This window comes from Nestor notabilis, unplaced genomic scaffold, assembly GCF_000696875.1.
Source record: "Nestor notabilis isolate BGI_N333 unplaced genomic scaffold, ASM69687v1 scaffold7658, whole genome shotgun sequence".
NCBI classification, from domain to species: Eukaryota; Metazoa; Chordata; class Aves; order Psittaciformes; family Psittacidae; genus Nestor; species Nestor notabilis.
In genome coordinates, this window is record NW_009940559.1 from 105,618 (window position 1) to 129,153 (window position 23,536).

The 23,536-nt window shown below is 38.0% G+C and overlaps 2 protein-coding genes across 2 annotated transcripts in view; one reads left to right on the top strand and one right to left on the bottom strand.

The window, feature by feature from the left end:
- Positions 1 to 9,521, top strand: part of LOC104410297 (titin-like) — a 114,772-nt gene extending 105,251 nt beyond the window's left edge. Inside the window, exons 144-148 of the mRNA XM_010020419.1 lie at positions 12 to 605; positions 727 to 6,674; positions 6,761 to 6,914; positions 7,828 to 8,121; positions 8,244 to 9,521. Coding sequence (XP_010018721.1) covers positions 12 to 605; positions 727 to 6,674; positions 6,761 to 6,914; positions 7,828 to 8,121; positions 8,244 to 8,542 — 7,289 coding nt within the window. The 3' untranslated portion in view covers positions 8,543 to 9,521. The remainder of the gene's footprint in view (positions 1 to 11; positions 606 to 726; positions 6,675 to 6,760; positions 6,915 to 7,827; positions 8,122 to 8,243) is intronic.
- A 5,934-nt stretch (positions 9,522 to 15,455) lies between these two features.
- Positions 15,456 to 23,252, bottom strand: PLEKHA3 (pleckstrin homology domain containing, family A (phosphoinositide binding specific) member 3; the record flags this gene model as incomplete). The annotated part of the gene is made up of 7 exons (XM_010020420.1): positions 15,456 to 15,878; positions 17,568 to 17,683; positions 18,236 to 18,279; positions 19,431 to 19,595; positions 20,584 to 20,720; positions 21,283 to 21,438; positions 23,095 to 23,252. Coding segments are annotated over 7 exons (904 nt in total), but the record flags the coding sequence as incomplete, so codon positions are not given.
- Positions 23,253 to 23,536: the final 284 nt, after the last annotated feature.

A 23,536-nucleotide genomic window follows, 5' to 3' on the forward strand; every position in this document is an offset into this window, starting at 1 on the left:
ATTCGTTACAGAAAAACCAGGACAACCTGGTCAGCCAGTAGTAAGTGCTGTCACAAAGGATTCTTGTGTTGTCTCATGGAAGCCACCTGCAAGTGATGGTGGTGCAAAGATTAGAACTTACTATCTTGAGAAGCGTGAGAAAAAACAGAACAAGTGGATTTCTGTTACGACAGATGAAATTCGTGAAACAGTCTATTCTGTGAAAGATCTTATTGAAGGTCTCGAATACGAGTTCCGTGTCAAATGTGAAAATCTCGGTGGTGAAAGTGAGTGGAGTGAGGTGTCACAACCAGTCACTCCCAAATCTGATGTACCAATTCAGGCTCCACATTTCAAGGAAGAACTGAGGAATTTGAATGTCAAATTTCAAGCTAATGCCACATTTGTCTGCAAAGTCACTGGTCATCCTAAACCAATTGTCAAGTGGTACAGACAGGGCAAAGAAATCATGCCAGATGGTGAAAAGATCAAGATACAGGAATTCAAGGGTGGATATCACCAGCTGGTCATCACAAATGTAACAGATGATGATGCCACAGTGTATCAAGTTAGAGCTACCAACCAAGGAGGATCTGTGTCTGGGACTGCCTCTCTGGATGTTGAAGGTGAATGAAGGGTCTTTATTCCTAAGACAAAGTTTTTTTAAGCTTTGAATATTTAGATTACTGGTGCTCTTCTCATGCACTTCTGGTCATGTGTTGTTTTCTCTTTCTCTTTCTATTCCAGTTCCCGCAAAGATTCACTTGCCCAAAAACCTGGAAGGCATGGGAGCTGTTCATGCCCTCCGAGGGGAAGTAGTGAGCATCAAGATTCCATTCAGCGGCAAGCCTACCCCTGTGATCACATGGCAGAAGGGACAAGACCTCATTGATACTAATGGACACTACCAAGTCATTGTTACACGATCATTCACATCTCTTGTTTTCCCAAATGGTGTTGACAGAAAAGATGCAGGATTTTACATTGTTTGTGCCAAAAACAGGTTTGGAATTGATCAAAAAACAGTTGAATTAGATGTAGCTGATGTGCCTGATCCACCAAGAGGTTTGAAGGTAACTGACATTTCAAGGGATTCAGTTAACTTAACGTGGAATGAACCAGCTACTGATGGTGGAAGCAGAATTATAAACTACATTATTGAGAAACGTGCTACAACAGCAGAGCAATGGATTCGTGTTGCACAGGCTCGTGATACACGATACACAGTGGTGAACCTTTTTGGCAAAACCACTTACCAGTTCCGCGTAATTGCAGAAAACAAGTTTGGCCAAAGCCAGCCTTCTGAACCTACTGATCCAATTATAACAAAAGAAGATAAGACCAGAGTAACAAACTATGATGAAGAAGTTGATGAGACCAGAGAAATCACCACAGATAAAGCAGCTCACTATTCTACAAAGGAACTCTACAACAAATACATGATTGCAGAAGAGCTTGGACGTGGGCAGTTTGGCATTGTACACCGCTGTGTTGAGGCAGTTTCGAAGAAGACTTACCTAGCTAAGTTTGTCAAAGTAAAGGGTGCTGACCAAGTTTTGGTAAAGAAAGAAATTTCCATTCTTAACATTGCTAGGCACCAAAATATCCTGTATCTTCATGAATCATTTGAGAGCCTAGAAGAATTGGTCATGATCTTTGAATTCATCTCTGGAGTTGACGTCTTTGAAAGAATCAGCACAGCTTCATTTGAACTTAATGAAAGAGAAATAGTAAGTTATGTACGCCAGGTCTGCGATGCACTAGAATTTTTACATCGCCATAGCATTGGACATTTTGATATTAAGCCAGACAACATTATTTACGTCACAAGAAGAAGCTCTTCAGTCAAGATTGTTGAATTTGGTCAAGCCAGACAACTGAAGCCTGGAGACAGCTTTAGACTCCAGTTCACCTCTCCTGAATATTACGCGCCTGAAGTACATCATCATGATTTGGTCAGCACAGCTACTGACATGTGGTCAGTTGGTGCTCTAACATACATACTTCTCAGTGGCATCAACCCTTTCATTGCTGAAACAAACCAACAAGTTATTGAAAATATTCTAAATGCTGAATATAACTTTGATGATGAAGCATTCAAAGACATAAGCATTGAGGCCATGGACTTCATTGATCGCCTACTAGTAAAGGAAAGAAAAGGTCGGATGACAGCTGCTGAAGCGCTTAACCATGTGTGGCTAAGACAGCAAACAGAAAAGACCAGCACTAAAGTCATCAAGACCTTGAGGCACAGGCGTTACTACCAAACCCTAGTAAAGAAAGAGTGGAACACGGTTGTTTCAGTAGCCCGTATTTCCTGTGGAGGCGCAATTAGATCTCAGAAAGGCATAACAGTGGCTAAAGTAAAAGTTGCGCCAATAGACATTGGTCCCATCACAGGGCAGATAAAGCATGCTGTTGTGGAAGAAGGAGGGCATGCCAAATATGTGTGTAGGATTGAAAACTATGATCAGTCCACACAAGTCACGTGGTACTTTGGTATGAGGCAACTAGAAAGCAACGAGAAATATGAAATCAAATACGAAGAAGGTGTGGCAACCATGTATGTCAAAGATGTTTCTAAATCCGATGATGGTACCTACAGATGCAAGGTAGTAAATGACTATGGTGAAGACAGCTCTTATGCGGAACTTTTTGTTAAAGGTGTGAGGGAAATTTCTGAGCACTACAGATGCAGAACTGTTAGGAAAGTGAAACGGCGGGTTGATACTATGAGACTATTAGAGCGTCCACCAGAATTCACTTTACCTTTGTACAACCGCACTGCATACATTGGAGAAAATGTTAGGTTTGGAGTAACTATAACAGTTCACCCAGAGCCTCGCTTAACCTGGTTCAAATCAGGCCAGAAAATCAAACCTGGTGATGATGATAGGAAGTATACTTTTGAATCAGACAAGGGTCTTTATCAGCTTGTGATCAATAATGTCACTGAAGAGGATGATGCTGAATACAGTATTGTGGCACGCAATAAATACGGTGAAGACAGCTGCAAAGCTAAGCTGACTGTGATCCCACATCCACCTCCAGCAGATGCCACACTAAGGCCAATGTTTAAAAGACTGCTGGCAAATGCTGAATGTCAAGAAGGCCAAAATGTCAGTTTTGAGATCAGGGTATCTGGTGTACCAAAACCAACGCTGAAATGGGAGAAAGATGGTCAACCTCTATCCTTTGGTCCTAACTTTGATATAATTCATGAAGGTTTAGATTATTATGCTTTGCATATCAGAGATACTTTACCTGAAGACAGTGGTTATTACAGAGTTACTGCCACAAACAGTGCTGGATCTACAAGTTGTCAGGCTTATCTAAAAGTTGAACGCTTGAAATATGTCAAGCGTGAGTACAAGTCTGAAGAAGAGCGGGAGAAACACGTACAAAGGCAAATTGACAAGACCTTACGAATGGCAGAAATCCTTTCTGGTGTTGAAGCTGTTCCACTGACACAAACTGCACAAGAGGCTCTCAGAGAAGCTGCTATCTTATATAAACCAGCTGTTAGCACTAAGACTGTCAAAGGTGAATATGAAATTAAGAAAGAAGAAAAGAAGGAAGAAAGAAAACTTCGTATGCCCTACGAGGTCCCAGAGCCTCGCAAACATGTGCGCACTACTCTTGAGGAAGATCAGAACATTAAACACTTTGTGCCTCTGTCAGACATGAAGTGGTACAAGAGGTTGCGAGACCAGTACGAAATGCCAGGAAAACTTGAGAGAACTGTTCAGAAACGTCAGAAACGCATACGTCTTTCTAGGTGGGAGCAATTTTACGTGATGCCACTACCACGTGTTTCTGATCAGTATAAGCCTAAATGGCGCATACCAAAGCTAACGCAAGACGATCTGGAAATTGTGAGACCAGCACGTCGGCGTACCCCATCTCCAGACTATGAATATTATTATAGACCAAGAAGGCGATCACTTGGTGACTTGTCTGATGAGGAATTACTTCTGCCTATTGATGACTATTTAGCCATGAAAAGAACTGAAGAGGAAAGATTGCGCCTTGAAGAAGAGCTAGAGTTAGGCTTTTCTGCCTCCCCTCCAAGCAGAAGCCCTCCACGCTTTGAACTGTCTGCCCTTCGGTACTCTACTGCAGCAGCACAGGTCAGTTCAGAGGAAGAAAGAAAAAGACAGCTGAGGTATTCAAGCTATCATATCCCAACTAAAGCTGAGACCAGTGCAAGCTATGCAGAGCTTCGTCAACGTCATGACAGGGCTGCCTACAGACCACCTAAACAAAAGCAAAGGATAATGGATGAAAGAGAGGATGAAGAATTGCTCCGTCCTGTTGGCACCGCTCAACGACTCTCTGAATACAGGAGTGAGCTCGAATACATGGCAGAGGAGGAAAAGAGTAGACTCAGAAGAAGGAGGGAAAGAGAAATAACTGAGATCACATCAGAAGAAGAAGAAGAAATAGAAATGGTGCAACATGTTCACAGGGAATTTTCACCTCCCTCTAGATTACTACGGAGAAGAAGATCTCTTTCTCCAACTTACATTGAGTTGATGCGTCCTGTATCTGAATTAATTCGGCCTCGCTCACGGCCTCCTGAAGAAAGTGAGAGAAGATCCCCAACACCAGAGAGAACTCGACCACGCTCACCTAGCCCAGTTTCTAGTGAAAGATCACTCTCTCGGTTTGAGAGGATGGCAAGATTTGATATCTTTTCTAGATATGAGTCCATGAAATCTGCTTTGAAAACTCAGAAAACTATGGAAAGGAAATATGAAGTACTTACTCAACAGCCTTTCACCCTTGACCATGCTCCTCGCATTACCCTGAGAATGCGCTCACACCGGGTACCCTGCGGCCATAATACCAGGTTCATTCTAAACGTCCAGTCAAAACCAACTGCTGAAGTGAAGTGGTACCATAATGGTATTGAGCTCCAGGAGAGTAGTAAGATACATTTTACTAATACCAGTGGTGTATTAACTCTGGAGATTCTTGACTGCCACATTGATGACAGTGGAACATACAGGGCTGTATGCACAAACTACAAAGGCGAATGCTCTGATTATGCAACACTAGATGTTACTGGAGGAGATTACATTACATACTCTTCCCAGCGGAGAGATGAAGAAGTACCAAGGTCAATCTTACCTGATTTGACAAAAACAGAGGCATATGCAGTCTCCTCATTTAAGAAAGCATCTGCTACAGAAGCAAGTTCCTCAGTAAGAGAGGTTAAATCAGAAATGTCAGCAACAAGAGAATCACTCTTATCATATGAACACTATGCTGCTTCTGAAGAAAAACTCACTGCAGCTGAAGAAAAATCATTGGAGGAAAGGACTGTACACAAGGCATTTAAAAGTACTCTACCTGCAACAATCCTTACAAAGCCACGGTCAATCACAGTTTCTGAAGGGGAAACTGCAAGATTTTCCTGTGATGTCGATGGTGAACCAGCACCAGTAATAACATGGTTCCGTGCAGGTCAACCCATTGTTTCTTCAAAGCGCTTCCAAGTAACACGAACACAGTACAAGTCTACTTTTGAAATTACTTCAGTCCAGATGTCAGATGAGGGAAGTTACACTGTTGTGGTGGAAAACTCCGAAGGAAGGCAAGAAGCACATTTCACTTTGACAATTCAAAGAACAAAAATTCCCGAAAAAACTATTACAGCACCTCCAACAATCAAATCTCCTGAGCCTCGTGTAAAGTCTCCAGAGCCAGTTAAGTCTCCTAAACGAGTAAAATCTCCTGAACCCATCAGTAGCCCTCCAAAAGCAAAGTCACCACCTGCAGACAAAACAGTACCAGCAGAGAAAGTACAACTACCAACTGCCTCTCCACCAAAGATAAAACAGCATCTGAAAGCAGAAACTCTTGGAGATAAGGTAAAGTTATCCTGTGCAGTTGAAAGCAGTGTTTTAAGTGTCAGAGAAGTAGCTTGGTATAAGGATGGCAAAAAACTAAAGGAAGACCATCATTTCAAGTTTCATTACGCAGCAGATGGCACCTATGAGCTCAAAATTCATGATCTCATGGAATCTGATAAAGGAGAATACACCTGTGAAATTATTGGGGAAGGAGGTGTTTCAAAAACTAACTTCCAGTTTACTGGCCAAGTATTTAAAAATATCCATTCCCAAGTAAGAGGTGTATCTGAAACTCATAAATCAGTTCAGAAAGAAGATGAGCTGCTTACAGTTTCTTCCCAGAAGAAATCAGTGGTGGCAACTGAAGAAAAAGCAGCAGTTGAAGAAGTCATTAAAAAGTCAATTGTTACCGAAGATGTCAAACAGTTGAAAGCAGAAATTAAAGCATCTTCAACTAAAATGACAGTGTCCGAAGGACAGAAAGTGACACTGAAAGCCAACATTCCTGGTGCCTCTGAAGTAAAATGGGTGCTGAATGGAATGGAGCTGAGAAATTCAGATGATTACAGATACGGTGTTTCTGGAAGTGATCACACACTAACTATCAAAAAGGCTAGTAGTAAAGATGAAGGTATACTCACCTGTGAGGGTAAAACTGATGAAGGCACTATTAAATGCCAGTATGTTCTGACCTTTTCTAAAGAGCAATCCAACGAACCAGCATTTATCATGCAGCCTAAGTCTCAAAATGTCAATGAAGGACAAGATGTATTGTTCACCTGTGAAGTTTCTGGGGATCCTTCTCCTGAAATTGAGTGGTTTAAGAATAATCAACCTGTAAGTATTTATTTAATATATCCACTTGAAAATATAGATTATTCACAAAACTGATCCCAATGAAACAATTCTTTTTCCCTCCACAGATTGCGGTTTCATCGCACATCAGAGTAACACGCTCTAAAAACATATATTCTCTTGAGATTCAAAATGCAGCAATAAGTGACACCGGAAAATACACAGTCAAAGCAAAAAATTACCATGGGCAGTGTTCTGCTACAGCATCTCTGACTGTACTCCGTAAGTTTGTTCTCTGGGTCTTGTGTTCAGACTAATCACAATTTTTTGCTGTGGTGTTGTCTACAAAAATTACTTATGATAAACAACACAGGTAATGTTGATTTAGGTATCTTAATGAGTTCCTATTTCTTTTGTATATTATTTACACAGAACTAAAACAGCATTAGAAATCTTTATAACATCCACAGAGGAACACACAGATGCTCTATTCTATCAACAGATGCATGTTACTGGAAGGCTATGAGCATTCCTTCTAGGATGACTGTGTTAAGACCTTGGTGTTGGCAATTACTCTTTCCTCATTTACTGACAGAACCCGTTCCAACAAAACAAAACCCAGTTAAAAATTTTTATAACTAACTGAACTGGGTTTAGTATTTTATTTGCTGTACCATACCCCAGTTCCTAGCACCAAGGAGCTGCTATGATTTGCTTGTATGACTGTGCTTGGGTTTGGAGGAAAGCTGCAGTGATTGAGCTTTTCTGCTGCCTTTTGTAGCTACAGAACAATGCAGTGAAATACAGACTTTCCTTGCTTGTAAGAACTTGAAGATGTTTCACAACTTCTACAAATATGGACTGAACACACACAATTTCTCAGTGTCTAATTCTAGTAATAGTTCTAATAGGAAATGCTGTGTGATAAACTGTTTCTTCATAAGCATGTTTTTCCTTCAAGCTTATACATCCTATTAACTGTTCCATTTTCTACATATTTCAGTTATAAATTACTCTTTGTGATTTGGACATCTTGAATCAAATTATTGTAAATAATTTTATACTCCACTGCAGTTTTCCATGGAAAGCAAACTATGCTGTGTCTTCATTTCTGTAAAATTAACCATACAGAACTGCATGACTTTGTTAACATGACATCATTGGTTTTTCCTTCTATCTTTGCAATGCTCCTCAGCTCTAATTGAAGAACCACCAAAAGAGGTAGTATTGAAAACAAGTGGCGACGCAAGCATGCACGAAAGTTTTTCTTCTCAGTCCTTTCAAATGGCTTCTTCTAAACAAGAGGCTTCATTCAGCAGTTTCAGCAGTAGCAGCATGACTGAAATGAAATTTGCCAGCATGTCTGCCAAAAGCATGTCCTCCATGAAAGAATCCTTTGTAGAGATGAGCTCCAGCAGTATTATGGGGAAATCTAGCATGGCTCAACTGGAGAGTTCAACTAGTAAAATGCTTAAATCGGGTCTGAGAGGTGAGCAATACAATAACTAGTAGAGTTAGTGCTTCAGATATCCTGAAGTAGTCCTCAGAATAAACTTGCTGCATGTCTTAGTGGAAAGACTAACGTGGTATTTCTTCTCCTGTTTTGTAAAGGAGTACCACCCAAAATTGAAGCTCTTCCATCTGATATCAGCATTGATGAAGGAAAAGTTCTCACAGTATCTTGTGCCTTTTCGGGTGAACCTGCTCCTGAAATAACATGGTACTGCAGAGGGAGAAAAATTACTAGTCAGGACCAGCAAGGCAGATTCCACATTGAAACCAGTGAAGATCTAACCACCCTGATCATCATGGATGTCCAGAAGAACGACGGTGGACTTTATACTCTGAATTTAGCAAATGAATTTGGTACCGATTCTGCCACTGTGAATATTAATATTCGATCAATTTAGAGAGCTTGATCTGTATAACTTACACTTGTCTTTTTACAAGTGATTCATATATGGACTGAAATATCTGATCTGTAAATATAAAAGAAAAATATTTTTGTACCTACCTGAATGAGACAAAGTCCAGAGCTATACATTATGACTTATAGTCATTATTGACCTAAGAATTTTAAACACTTTTTTCACTGACATGTACATACTGTATATAGCCGAAGTTAACGGTTATGAAGTTTTGTACCATTTATTTTATGACATTTTGAAACGTAACTTTTGGAACTAACAGTTGGTAGGAGAAAGTTTCCTAGCAAACGACTACCCTGCTCAACATTTAACTAATTTTTGTGCCTCAACTCATTGTTGATGTCTAAGAATGCCTCAACAGGTAGAGAGGCTCCCTGTTGAAGATTACCTACACCTAAAAGATGATACTGTGCATAGTATTTCATACGTGCACAAATACTTATGTTGAATCAGAAATGTAAGGCATTGGTGATGTTTGCAATTACCCTCCTGTAAGCATTGCTTTAATGTTTTACATTGGATCTGATTATGTCATAATTTCCATACCTGACTGACTATTTTTGGACAAAGTGCAAGCGGCCAGCACTTTGTTCACCCACCATCTGTGTACTGTTTCTGACACACTGACTGCCTGAATAGCTTTAAAAAAGTAACATCACCTGGCCATCCCCTTAATCAACAAAGCTATTGAGGTATTCAAGTGCAGCAACAGTACCCCCTCTCGGAGGTTCGTAGGATGCAGTGATTGAGTGTGTGGTAGTATTAGACATCCAGTAGTCACTCCCAGGCAACTAAGCAATGAACCACAGTTTGAAAACAAACTGTTGTTACAACAACAAATACCCTGCGCACTTCAATTTGCTTTAGTTTTCCTAATGTAGTAATAAATCTTGTTAGCTGTTGAACCTCCTTGAGATAGAATTGTTCATTTGAAATAAAGCATGCTTTCTGCACCATAAAACCTGCGACTCCTTGTTTTTTATTTACCATGCTCTGTTTTTGCACTTCCTGTACTACAGTACAGAAAGAGTTGCTGAAAGAAAAGACCAGGTAGCAATACAACTCTCCAATGTAAACCAGGTAGCTAACTGTTGAAAATCCAGCTATCTATCAGAAACCGCCTGGCCACCACAAGAAAGTCAGCCTCAAAAAAATGTCAGACTAAAAAAAATGAAGTTTCCATCATAGGCTCTTCATTGACAAATGATAATTTCTAGCATATCCCTAAACATTATGCTGTTCTTACTATCCCTCTGTTCAGTGAATTTACAGGCCTTCCACTACACTCTGTATAGATAAATTACTCATATCTCTTCCTTATAGCTGGTCTCTGCTGGACGTAGTTAAAAAACTGCCTCCAGGAAACCTTACTGTTGCCTCCTTTTTTTGGCAGCTGCAACTAGTACAGACTAATGACCCTAACTGCCCTGAGCTAGAAGTTCTCACCTACCATGGGTAATGAAGGGCACATGCCTCATGCCCCATCAGTTCTCCATTCCTCAAGTCAGCCAACATACCTACAGGAGCAAAGCCTGTCTTTGCATTCCTGGAAGGGAATCACAAATCCCATGCAGGCAGGTCACAATTTTGGTTACCTATGGAAAAAGAATGTCAAGGTCAAAGAAGCAACTCTGGTCAGTAGAAAAAGCTTGGGAACAACTACACTCACACCAATGCAACACTGCTTCAGGAGCTGCAAAATCCTCTTAAGTAGAGCAGGAGCATTAGTTATCAACGCTGCATCACTGTGACTCCCAGCATACTACTACTACTACTAAAAAAACCCTCAAGTTTGTCAGAAGTAGCAAAGAGGGTAGTATGTTTAAAAAGATAGAAAAAAAAAATCTCACTACAGAAGCAGACTTTTTTTTTATTTCCTATGAACCTACTACTGATCTCCAGAGGTCCCTTCCAACCTTAACAATTCTGTGATATACCATTAACCACTAGCTATCCAAATGATGCAGGAAAGCTAATAAATAGGGATGAAACAAGGACTAAAGTAAAAATAAGGATTTCAAAAGAGCTATGTTGTAGGTCAGGACATGATCCAGACTTTTACAAGTGATGGAAACCAGGAACATTTAGAAGCAATGTTAAAGAGTTTAAGAGGCTGTGGTATTTCTTCCTTAGGGAGGAAAGTAAAAAAGAATAAAAATGAAGTAAAAAAGGCCATTTGTTTTAATCTTTAAAGCACTCAAAGAAGAAAAAAAAAAATCAAGAAAGCCTCTCATTCTAATTCCATTAGCTGTTTAAAAACCCTCCAACAAGACACAAAAATACACAGGTAGAGTCTTATTTAATCAACAACCAACTTGTGTACACAAGCATGTCATAAATTTGAAACTAAAAATGCACTCGTCAGTCATCTCAGCAGACAGTAGTAGTGACAGACAACGTGCAGATTTAAGCATTGACTCTCCTCCACAAAGGCTACTGGAAACTTGGTCTTCTGTGGCCTCTACTGAGGTTGGACATACTTACTTGACCAAGAGGAAACCACGCTGGCATGGCAGTGTAAGCAAGTTTTCATTCTGCCTGTACCTCTCTGGCCCAATAGTACTCAAGCAAAAGTAGGATTTCAAGTACTCACAGGCTTTGCTGAAACACAGCTCTAATAGACAACTTTACATGCTGATCTGTTAAGCCAGTGCCTTTTTTATGTTTTGTTGGGGTTTTTTTTCCACAAGACTGGTAAGTAAGTGAACGATAATATAGTGACAGCGATAAAATCACAACCTAAAGCCTCAATATTCAGCTTCACAGATCACATCCCTAAACAGTAACATTTTTTGAGACACTAGATTAAGCAGTCTCTGGATGAAAAACAAAGATAAAATAACCAATGAACATTTCAAATTATTTGCTTATTATATTCAGGTTGAATACTGTACAAGTTGACATTTGTTCTCTTTGAAGAGAAAATCTATTGCACTATAGGACCAAGTTCAGAAAAATATCCTACCACAATATCTGTGTGAAAGCATTTGGACTTCAGGTTTTCTGGGTCCCAATGTGTAAGGAAAAACTTTTAACACAGCACCATGAGCTGCTGTATAAATTGTACCACAGGCCTATAGGTTCTCTACTAATATTTTACAATTGGCAGCTCGAGAAAAATAACTGTGATGATGGATAGCCATAATAAAACAGAGAGAGAGATTCATTTACCATTAGCAAACAAGAAACCCTAGTCTTAACATCGCATTTCAGCTTTTATCCTTGGCTCCAGTTTCAACAACTTTTCCCTTCAAGGGAAGGAAATTATATGAACAGAACACAAAAACCACACGACTCTGATGAAGTAATTAATTAATAAAACTTCTCTACTTGGGATTTTCTTCCCTTCCTTTTTTTGTTCTAGAGCTTGGATTTAAGGGAAAAAAAAAAAGATAAGAAAAAAGATAAATCTGAATGCTTAATGTCTATATATATATAATTTTATTTTTATTTTTTTTTAAAAAGCAAGCATTAAGACTCAAAAATCAGTCAATTATTCCCACAGTGGAACAAGCCACAGTACTAACAAACAGCAGCGGAACAAAGGAGAAAGGATAGCAGAAAAAGTAAAGTACTCACTCTGACACATCAGAAAACTACAGTCAGTGTGTAGAAAAATAGACCCATGTAAGGTGGGCAGCCTACGACGTGTACTGAGAAAGGGCAGCTACAGAAGGAGCCAAAGCAGAATCTATCACAAGAGAATACAAAATACCAGGGAAAGGAGAACACACTCTTAAATCCTGTCCAGTGACAGGATTTAAAGGATTATCTTCAACATCTACAATTGACAAGTCTTGGAGATGGCTGGAAAAAGCTGAAGGAGGCCTTTTTTTTTCTGTCTTCTTGTTATTAAACAAACACACACATCCATAGGATACAGTTGTGCTTTCCTCTTTAGCCTTCATTCCCATATGTGTGATGGTTAGAAGAGTCAGGATATAGCTACTGGTGTACATTATTGGATTGTTCATCCAGATTTAGCAATTATCAAAATGTGAATTAAAACGAATTACTAAATAACACCTTCTTACCACTACTGTACCTACGCAGTGGGAAGAGCAGAGGTAAAGTGTTTCTTTTAGAATTTTTTTAAAGTGCAAGCCATTCCTCTGTCTTCTAATAAGTTTGTCTGTTTGTTTGTTAGTGAAGCACTGTGGCCTGCCCTGTATGAGCAGGGGAATGCCAAGTTTCCAAACCTTAGTTCACTGCTTAAGCTAGCTGCCAAGGGGCCCAGCCCTTTCAAAACAGTGGAGATTCTAAGGACCTACATACACCGTTAATTCATCTGTGGAGCTTTACAAGTGAAATAAAAATCTATATGGTCCTTTGGTCTTCAGTGTTCTTAGTCTTCAACAGCAGAGATCTTCAGGCTGGCAACTGTGGATTTGGGCATCTGGGTTCTATAAAAATCCCCTTAAGTAGTAACTTTCTCTTCTAGGTCTGAAACTGCTAGGTTCAGCCCTCAAAGTCAGTAAGGAAACGCCCATGACAGGCATGTTTCACATTAGCTCTTTAAAATCAGGATATTGAGGAATAGCTGAAAAAAATAGTATTCAGACACAGACATCTCCTTTATTCAGGTATTATGACCCTTTAAGAAGTTATTAACTTACACAGGAACAACCGCTGCACTACAATACTTAGAACTGACAGTGTCAAAACAAGCAAAAGTCAAGTTTAGAGTTTGTGAAAATAATCTTAACATAAATTGCTGTGATTTCAATTTTTAAGTATTTCATTTTATGCAGAAGCAACCTCAAGTATTCCTATCCCAAAGACTCTTTTTTTCTGTGAGGAAAAAAAAAAAAAAACAACAAAACAACAAACAACAAGACAAACAAAACTCCAACTTACTATTCACTAAGTGGAAATACAAACATCAATTTTCACAAGTTTAAAGCACCTACACGTTGTAACCTCAGTAAGTATCATTTTGAGAAATTACTTCTTTGCTCCAGATGCCAGAAGTATGACGGCATATCATCTTCACTGATTTCACTGAAATACATTTTAGGATTTTTGCCACAGAGTTTGGCACAGGTATAAATAGGCTGATTTAACCTTAGCAGGAACATGTTAACATATACACAAAGCCATCATTCCAGCTTTAGTGACATGGAGAACCCCCCAAAAGTGCTGAAGTAGTTACACGCAAATTTTGTTCTTCAATCTAATCATTACCAGTTTTGTCCAAACAATCCATCTATGGCAGTATTGAAAATTATTATTTACTTCTACATTTAGTGATCAGTCTCAAACGATTTCTGCACAGTCTTAAGTCCAAACTATTTTCTCTGTCATAATTGAAAGCCAGAAAAAATATATTTATGTGACATGTACTTAACACTGAAGAGGCTGGCAGAAATGCCAGTGAAATTTCAAAAAAGCAGCTTTAAGACAGCATATGATTCAAGACAACACTCTCATTGCAATATGTATTTTACTTCTCTGAACATCCTTTTTTAATACTTATTTTTACAACTGTTGTGTCATACAGAATACATTAAAGCAAACTTTCAGAAAAAAAAAAAGTACAAGCATGTGTGTGGCTGATATATATATATATGCTAGTTGCATGAAAACTCACAGACCTGGGCACGGATGACACCTCTGAGCTGGTATCCACAAGTAACTTCACTTGTATGGATTATTCCATTCCATTTAACCCTGACATAATGGTTTATAAACTGGTATTTTATACATGGACAACAGCTTATATATTTTTCCTCAAAATCTGGACCTATTTTGTTATAGATAAATGAACATTTCAGAAATTTATAAGGAAACCTTCTATTCCATTCCCATCTGTCCTTTCCAGCCTGCTTCAAAAATACCAAACTATTCATAAACACAAAAGGAAGACTAGTTAAACCAAATTAAAGAAGATCTGATTATACAAACAAACAGATTTTGGTATGTGCTTGAGTGCAAAAAAATCTTGTACATCTACTTAGAAATTATGTAAATCAAACACAGTAAATGGCTTGCTTAAAGTGCTCTACAGCTAAGACTTAATAGACCAAGTTTATCTCTAAATTAATAGCCCCCAAATCCCCACAGGCTTACAATGCTAACACTAACAACCTCATGGACCAAGGTGCTAGTAGGCACTGTTATACTCTATTAACTTATTAAATATTAAGAGTCAGACTCCGATCTCACAGTTTATGCAAATTTACACTGATGTAACTGAGAGCAGAATCCATCTCCTGGTGTATACCATCCTCAAATGACACAAAGGAGTCGCAAAAACAGGAGCTTCCTCTTGTATAAATATGTCATAAATAAGTACAGATACAAATATTCACTACAACAGCAGCTTAATGGGCTAATATTTCAGCTCTTGCTTCTAGAACACTTTGCTAAAAACACATCTTAAGTGAGCAGAGTGAATCTTAACAGTGCTGCATTAGCTACTTGTGATGCTACACACCCCAGAAACAATTTATGCACATTTTGAAGCCTTTACTAGATCTTTAGTAGTGAAAGTAGGTAGAAATTTTTGATGCAAAAAAGAATAAATAAATAAAAATTATTAACTATCCGATGTTTGGTACAAATGCTTCATATTATTCTTATACATTTGCTTAGAAAAATACACTAAATATTTCTACTTCATTGGCTAAAAATAAGGACCAGATAGATTATGTATATCCTTGCATTTTTAAAGAAGGTAAATGTCAATTACCATCAAGCTGCCAGAGTAGACCCATTAGTGCCTGTTCCCAGAGCCCTTACACAGGCAAAAAAGCCAGCGGAGAGCTCACCACAGCTCCTGGTGGATGACCTGGTACAAATGACCAAGAGGCCCATGGCACAAAAGTTGCACTTTCTCCAAAAGAAAAATGAAACTCTTTTGCTGAAGTTTATAACCTGCAGGTTTACTAATGTATCAGTCAGACTTTCACACTTTTTAAAAAGAGCTACATTTACAAATGTGGATGCTTATCTGTTAAGCCACCATTTGTTCCAAAAAATGCACACTCAACCTGTGAAATATTAGGAAAATACTCTTGCAAATAAACTATATAAAGATAAAATACACTTCAAAGATAGTTTTTATGTTATTCTATAAAGTGCAGAGAAATCCTTCTAAAAAGGGAAATGACTACTTCCTATAACAACAGGATAATTACAGCAGCTTTTGCATAGCATTATTTATCGAAAATTGAGTACTTTCAGTTTCTTCAGGAAGAAAAGGTTGAAAAAGTCTCTTCCAGCTCAGATCTTTCCTTTGATACTGATCTATTTTCTTCAGGAATGGTTGATGATACCAAATCTCCATTAACAGCACTTCTAGAACAGTGAGCAGATCCTAAGAAAATATCAGTAAGTATTTAATTTTCAACCTCAAAACAACTCCATTGATTATTCTACTTGCTAATTATTTCCTAAATATAAGCAATGAGAAGCATAATTACTCTGGACTTTTCCTAAAAGATTTCAATCAATATCATGCCCAAGGATGATGGTTATGAAGAATGTACAGCTAGTATAAATCAAGTAGTAGTTTATTTTTTTATGTACACAATGATTTTTACATTATGAAGGACAATAATCTGTGAGGTGCAGACATATTTTGTATGAGGAACACATGATTTTATTTATTTTTTCTTAAGAACTGATGCATCAATAAGCATTTAATTAAAATATTTTCTAGCATTAAAATTAAATGGATGACTTACTGCAAGTTGGGTATTGCTAGGCTATTGACAGGAAAGAGAAAGAACCAAGATAACTGGAAGGTAGGAGAGGGAACTTCTAACAAAAGAAAAGAAAAAAGAGAGGAAAGGAGAGGATAAGGAGGGAGAGGAGAGGAAAGAAAAAACAAAACAAACAACAGAGAAACTGAGCTAGAAACTAGAGCTACAACCAAAAAAGCCTGGTGTAAGCAGAAACATACAAGTCAGACTCTTCTCAGCAGTCCTGAAAAGTGTCAGACAGGGTAACTGACACCAGAAGCTCGAGATGGTATCAATAAAACCCTTGCAGGAAGTTAGAATGATGTGCACCTACATTAGCACTGAGGCAAGAATAGGATCTAAACTAAGTTTTATTAGATTGGGATACATGTTGACATACTCTATGCTGGTGGCAGAGGTGAAAGAGGTGGCCACCCTGCATCATGCAAGGATCAGAGAACCAAGGAAATGGTGTGGAAGTGCAAATAACTTGCTTCATGATAGAATGTAAAACATTAGTACCTCTTTGTGCTCAGATGGGATTTCAGCAGTGCACAGGCCTCAGGCTTTTTCAATCCGAGTGAGGCACTAGTCACTCTGAAGGAAGCAAGACTAAACTAGAACTAGTCAAAAAGAACTAGTCAAGTTACAGTCTCCCTGAGAGGGGTTAGGATGGAGTCAAAATGACAGTAAGATTCAAAAGGAAAGAACACAGAACTGCCTACTAACTCAATAGGCCTATCTAATCAGAATGGAATAATACTCTGACAACAGCATTTCTTAATTTTGGGGGTTGATTTTAGTTATTATTGGCTAGGCTGCACTATTTCAGAATAGTGCCATTCTCAACAAAAGGCAAGCAGCCACTGAAACGAGCCATCTTTCTGCAATGCACTGGGTGGAAATTACCCCATCACTCACAGGGGTCACAGAAAGGATTTGTTTTGTGACAAGCAGGTGGCAAACAAGAGTATTCCACACCACTTACGACATCATTCGTCTAAGACTCTATTACAAACATCCCTTTTCTGGTTATGTGTCTATTTTATCTTGTCAGTAGTCCCACTGATTTAAATGCAACTACTCCAGCTTTAAGATCCTTTTCAATATGAATGAAAGCCAGAAGTCAGTCTCATAATAAACTACAGAAGTACTCTGATTTATAATACAGGAATCCTACAACAAAATCTTTGCAAAAATCAGTAGACTTTTTCCTCATGCTGGTATTGGCTGTAAACAGTGTACGCTTTTACACTGCTGTAAACAGTGTAATAAACTGTACAGAATGGGACAAAAGAAAACCACTCGTCTTACAAACTTACTCTGAGAATCTTCAAAGGGAGTATCACTGTAAGATTCTGTATCCGAGTATGTTCTTCTGCGCTGCTGTGAAAATCGGTGAACAGATGAAGCTGGTTCTTTTACAGAGAGATTATTCCTACAAAATAAGTGAGATCTATCAGTCAGCAAAATCTGTATCAACCCCCACAAACTTAATATACTTTAAATTAAAAATAACTTTGGTGCTTATATTAAACCATTAGCATCAATGTTTTTCACTATACTAAACTAACAATGGCAGAGTCAACAGAACATTCTTTAGTTTCACAATTATAAAGTCTCAAAATGGAAATAAGAAAGTAATATATTCTTTGCATGCAAATAACTCAAGAATCTGAAATACTCATCCAAAAAGAATGTTAGCATTCAAGCTCTATGTCTCATTTAATGGACTTGTCAGAATAAGTCATTTGCATAAAGTTTATATCATGAAGAAATTTTTATAGTCTATTAGAGACAGCAGCTGCATTATTTGCCACTAACACCAATAAACTACACACTTAGTTTTCAAAATTAGATCAATTTATGTGCTGTTTAAAATTTTTTTCCCCAAGCAAACTATTCTTCTCACATTTTGATTTTAATGCTAGCAGGTTCAGCAATATTTTTTTGAGATAGAAGAAAAAAGCTTAATGAAATAGAAAATTACCTTTCTGAATAGCAAGGACCAGGGTGGCTAATGGAACGCTTCATCTGGGAGGGGGGGAAATCCAAACAACAAACCACACCAAAAAATGTCACAAGCATATAAGAATATATGCATACCTACATTAATTTTTACTTTATTTACAGTCTCTACAAAGAGAGAAGAAATCTTTTTATTATTATTATTAAAAGCAACCATTCTTAGTTAAAAAGCTGATTTAACTTTATGAAAACAGACAGATTGCCACCAATAATTACTGTTTTAAAGCATTCACACAAGAAATAGTTTACTACAAAAAATACTACCTAGTTTCTGCGAATTCACACTCTCTTGCTCCAAAGTTACTCATAGAGCCATTTGTTAATTGCTATGATATACCAAAATAACAAGACATTTTTCCTCTACCAAATGCCAGCTTACATTCCCCATTACACAATAAAGCCATAACCTGCCTCTTCATTCTTTGTGGTTCTTCTGCTATCACTGTCAGATCTCTATGCATATCAAAGAAAGCTACTAATTTAAATCAATAATGATCAGCTTTGCAAGTATACTGATTGAATAAGACAAGAGATCCAAGTGCAAAGAAAGGGATTCCCACGACAAAATCCCACAATACAGTTCATCTTGGAATCTATACATATGATCAAGACGACATTTAAGATGATTCCACATACACTGTCCTACTGAGGGAGGTAATCAGTAGTGAAGAGTTACCTAAGTAACACCTTCAACTCTTTGTTAGATAAGGGCGTATTAGATTAATATAAACATTTTGAATTACATACACTGAAAGATATGCTATCTTGCTGAAGTGCTTCAAGCCACAAGGCACTTTTCTGTTTAAATAGGAGGCAAGGTAATGAAATGTTTAAGATCAGTGTACAGCTAGCCTTCTAAAAACCAAAGAAACAGTTGAACTGGGGAAAAGCTAAAGCTCAGTCAATTATGAGATACTTCATGTCAAGGGTCTTGACATTTATGATATATTACTCTGATCATGTAAAGGCTAGCAAACAAATACCGGGAATAGAAAATTATTGATTCATATTTAGGACCAGTACTGATCACAACAGAGTCAAGATTTCAACTGTTGACATCATAGCACACAGCAATAGCATAGTCTTCTGCCATTCTTCCCCCCATCCAACCAACAAAATGACATTTAGAAAAAAATAGTATTTCAAAATGTCTAAACCATTTGGACAGGTGATGGTGACACAGGAGAAACTAAGGGATCAGGGTGAGGCAGCTGGAACATTTCTGGCTTAAACTTGGCATTTGCAATCTTCACGCATTCTTCAAGCGTTGTGATAAACGTATTACATGTGGCACTAAGCAAGGAAGAGGCTTCATTCATGTTCTGAAAATAAATGAAAGCACAAGCATAAGCAAGAATTAAAAAAAAAAAAAAAACCCACAACAAACTAGGTGCAAATAAAACTCTCCGCAACCACCACTCACACTAATTTCCCTCATTACCACTAAGAACTTCCTTTTCCCGTTTTATTTAATCAAATGTACACCTTCCAATGAGATTAATTTAAGCAAACAAATGTGACAGCATTGTAATTCCTTTCTAACATCTGAATTTCTTTAGGGTATCGGCCAACAACAGCAAAATGTTTTTACTGTGAAGCTTGTCTCAGAGTGACAAACGGGTATCAGAAGATCATTCTGTGAAATAAATTGCATCAGAACATGCTAACAGCATTATAGCTCCAGTGCAAGGAGCCTGCAGGTCAGTTTTACCTCACTGTACATTGACAACAATTTGCCATGTTGTGACTAAATGCAACCCCTCGCTTTGCCCTGAAAATGGACAACAATATTGCCCACACGCTGCTTAGGAGCATGAAGAATTAAGCCGTTCATAATTTCCACTGCCAACTGTCATTCCAAAGCAGAAATACTAGAATAATTTCACTTGTGAATATTCAGAGAGATATATCTGCACTGCAGGTTTCCAATACCTGTAACACTAACTTTCTCTGATAGAAAAATACCCTCCTACACAAAGAAGTAAAGAATGAATAAACAAGGTCATTTCAACTCTCTGCCCATAACAGAGAGGCGAAACAAGGCAAATTATTGCATAACTCATATGGGAGTTCTTCTAGCCTTTTAACCAGATGATAAATAATACAATTGCTTCCTAATGCACATTAGAATTACAGTTAAATTATCCAGGTACTTTATGCACATATAATCACTGTTAGCATTATATACATACAAGCACTCAAAAATTGAGCTTAGGTGAAATCACATTAGGGAGATGAAAAAGATGTCAACAAAAACTTGAGGTGTATTATATAATTAGGTTCTCTAATGGCATTCTAAAAATTCTATACCTCAATGCTGGGAGGAGAGCGAGTCTCATCATGGTGAATAAATTCTTGTATTGTGTGAACTTGCTGCATTAAAAGATCACAGTAGAGACGAAGTTCGGACATTTTGGTTTTAAGAGATTCACTGGTCTCACTAATTTCTACAAAAAATAATGGAAATATCAATTTACTGCATACAATGTATGTACACATTTTAATTTTTAAGCACTTTTCATTCTAAGCGTCAGTTTAAAATTTTGAGGGAAATTGGATTCTGCAATGTGTCAGGAAAGAAAGTTGAAACATTTCTAGCTGCAACGTAATTTACAAAAAAAAATGGATGAAATTTACACCCACAAAAGTGGCTGGAAATGGTTACATTAACCCATTCAAGAAAAATTATGGAAAAACCGATATTAACTATAAGGAATCAAAACAGCAGAAATAAAACAGCATCACTACAGTTACAAACAGTAGGTTTGTTCTTTTAACGACAAGAAGTTGGTGGTATTTCAGTTTCTTAAAGATAGAAAAGGTCAATGGAGGTGACCTCTAATTCAAACATCAAGGGGGAATTTATCATATAAATGACTAGAAATAATTACAATTTATATTTAAAGACAACCAACACTGGCTTTCTACCACAATATTTGACTACCGTTATCTGAAAACAGGCATTTGAAAAAGTGGTAAGATTGTATATGCTCTAGGAAACACACATACCTTTTTCTTTTTTTGTTCTGGTATCTGCTAAACAGGCTTTTGCACTCCCCAGTGCTACCAGCCACCTTTGCCTTTCAGCTGCATTAACTGCTTTCATATAGAAATGCTGTTCCCCTGGGATGATTAGCTCCATCCTTGTGTTGTCTGTTGCATGAACTGACGATAGAGGAGGGAAAAAAAAAAAACCCAACCCAATTTTGAAGAAAAAAAACTCAGTAGCAATTGTTTGTTAAAAACTGATCAAAGCATTTAAGTATTTTTGTTTATTACAGTCCCATAGTAATACAGTAAATCACAACGCACCACTACTAAGTAACAAGAAGCCCAAAGCTGCTCAACCCTTCTTCCCAGCATGCCTCAAGTCAGCAAAAACAGCAGGCAGGCTCAAGTACAATGAGGTTCCCTTTCCGCATTAATAATATACTGAATATGAATCTGTAATAACTGTTGTATTCCAAACCTGGCCTAAACATGACACACTGAAGAGCTTTGGTGCAAGTACAAGTATTTGCAGAGAAGTAGGCTAAAAACTGAAGGAATCTCCCTTCTAGATGAAATCTGGCTTCAAGTCGTAGAGACTTAGAATGAAGAACTGACAGGGACTTGTTATCAACCACAGTGCCTCCAGACCCAATCCCCACTAGTTATGGATGCAGGAGACTCCACAAAACCCAGACTTCAACTATTATCTTTTCTTCACCAAAAGAACAAGATGACAAGAAAACAAACTACTGGAATGGCCAAAAAATGGGACCTTCCACTTTACATCACTGATTTCATCTACACTAAAGAAACAGTAACAAAAAAGGGTTACTACATGAAAAATACTTCTTGGCCCATGTAAAATAAGAACTCCCACTTTTTCATAAAGTATCCACTTCAAAAGCCCAATCATCTGCAGGTATCTGGAAAGAGGTGAAGAGTTGAAAGCAGTGGAGAGTTAGACAATGTCTTGCTTATCAGCCAAGGAGGTTGACCTACAGCTTTGAACACACTAAAAGCTAAACTTACAGTCTGACACGAACAGTTCACTTACTAACTCTACTATACCCATCACCTATGCACGTGGGCAGCTGCTAACTGTGACTAAAGTAAAAGTTACTCAGGAAAACAAAAGACTAAACATCTCCGGTTTATAATAATGTCCCCTTTTAGGTGACTGCTGGTGCTCTTCTGAAAAACTAGCATTCATGATTCAGTGTCTGTCCTGGTTTCAGCTGGGACAAAGTTAATTGTCTTTCTAGTAGCTTTCAGTGCAGTGTTTTGGCTTTAGTCTGATAATAATGTTGATAACACAAAGATGTTTAGTTGTTGCTAAGCAGTGCTTACCCTAATCAAGGACTTTCAGTTTCCCATGTTCTGCCAGTGAGGAGATGCACAAGAAGTTGGGAGGAGGCACAGCCAGAACAGCTGACCCAAACTAGCCGAAGGGCTATTCCATCGCACAGAACATCTTGCTCAGTATATAAACTGGGGGAGTTGGCCAGAAGGGGCTGATCACAGCTTAGGGATGAGCTGGGCATCAGTCAGCAGATGGTGAGCAATTACACTTTGCATCGCTTGTCTTCTTTGGGTTTTATTCCTCTCTTTTTTAATTTCCTGTTATTATTATATTTTACTTTATTTTAATTATTAAACCTGTTCTTAATCCATGGGGTTCTACCTGTTTCCAATTCTCCTCCCCATCCCACAGGGGAGTGAGCGAGCAGCTGCATGGTAGTTAGTAGCCAGCTGGGGCTAAACCACAACAGTGATCTCTTCTACTTCCCTGGCAGCTAAAATTTTATCAAGCAGAAATCTATTAATTCTTACCTTTAATTTCACATACAGCCATCTTTATACTTCCTTTGCTGCCTTTGCAAACATCATCCTGTGAATCATAGTATGACAATATCCCATTGTCTAAAACAAACCACCGAGGCTGCCAACCTAGCAAGATCAAACAATGAAAAGTAGGTTTAGTCTGATTACTAAATTGCAAATCAAATGCAGCTCATTGGCTGTTAAAACTTTCATTAAAAATGCAAACATTAAACTATTCTTTTTACACACTAGGAAGTAAACAATCTGCAGAGTCTGAAGACCTCTATAATAAGACTAGTATTATACGGATATTTCAATCCCATTCTTTTTGGATGCAAGATCAGGAGTATTCCAATTTTCACCATATTCCATTCTAAAGCAAACTTAAATTTCAATTTAGCCACCAAGGAAGCCTATTTTGAAGGTTGATAAATTACATACCTCTAAAGAA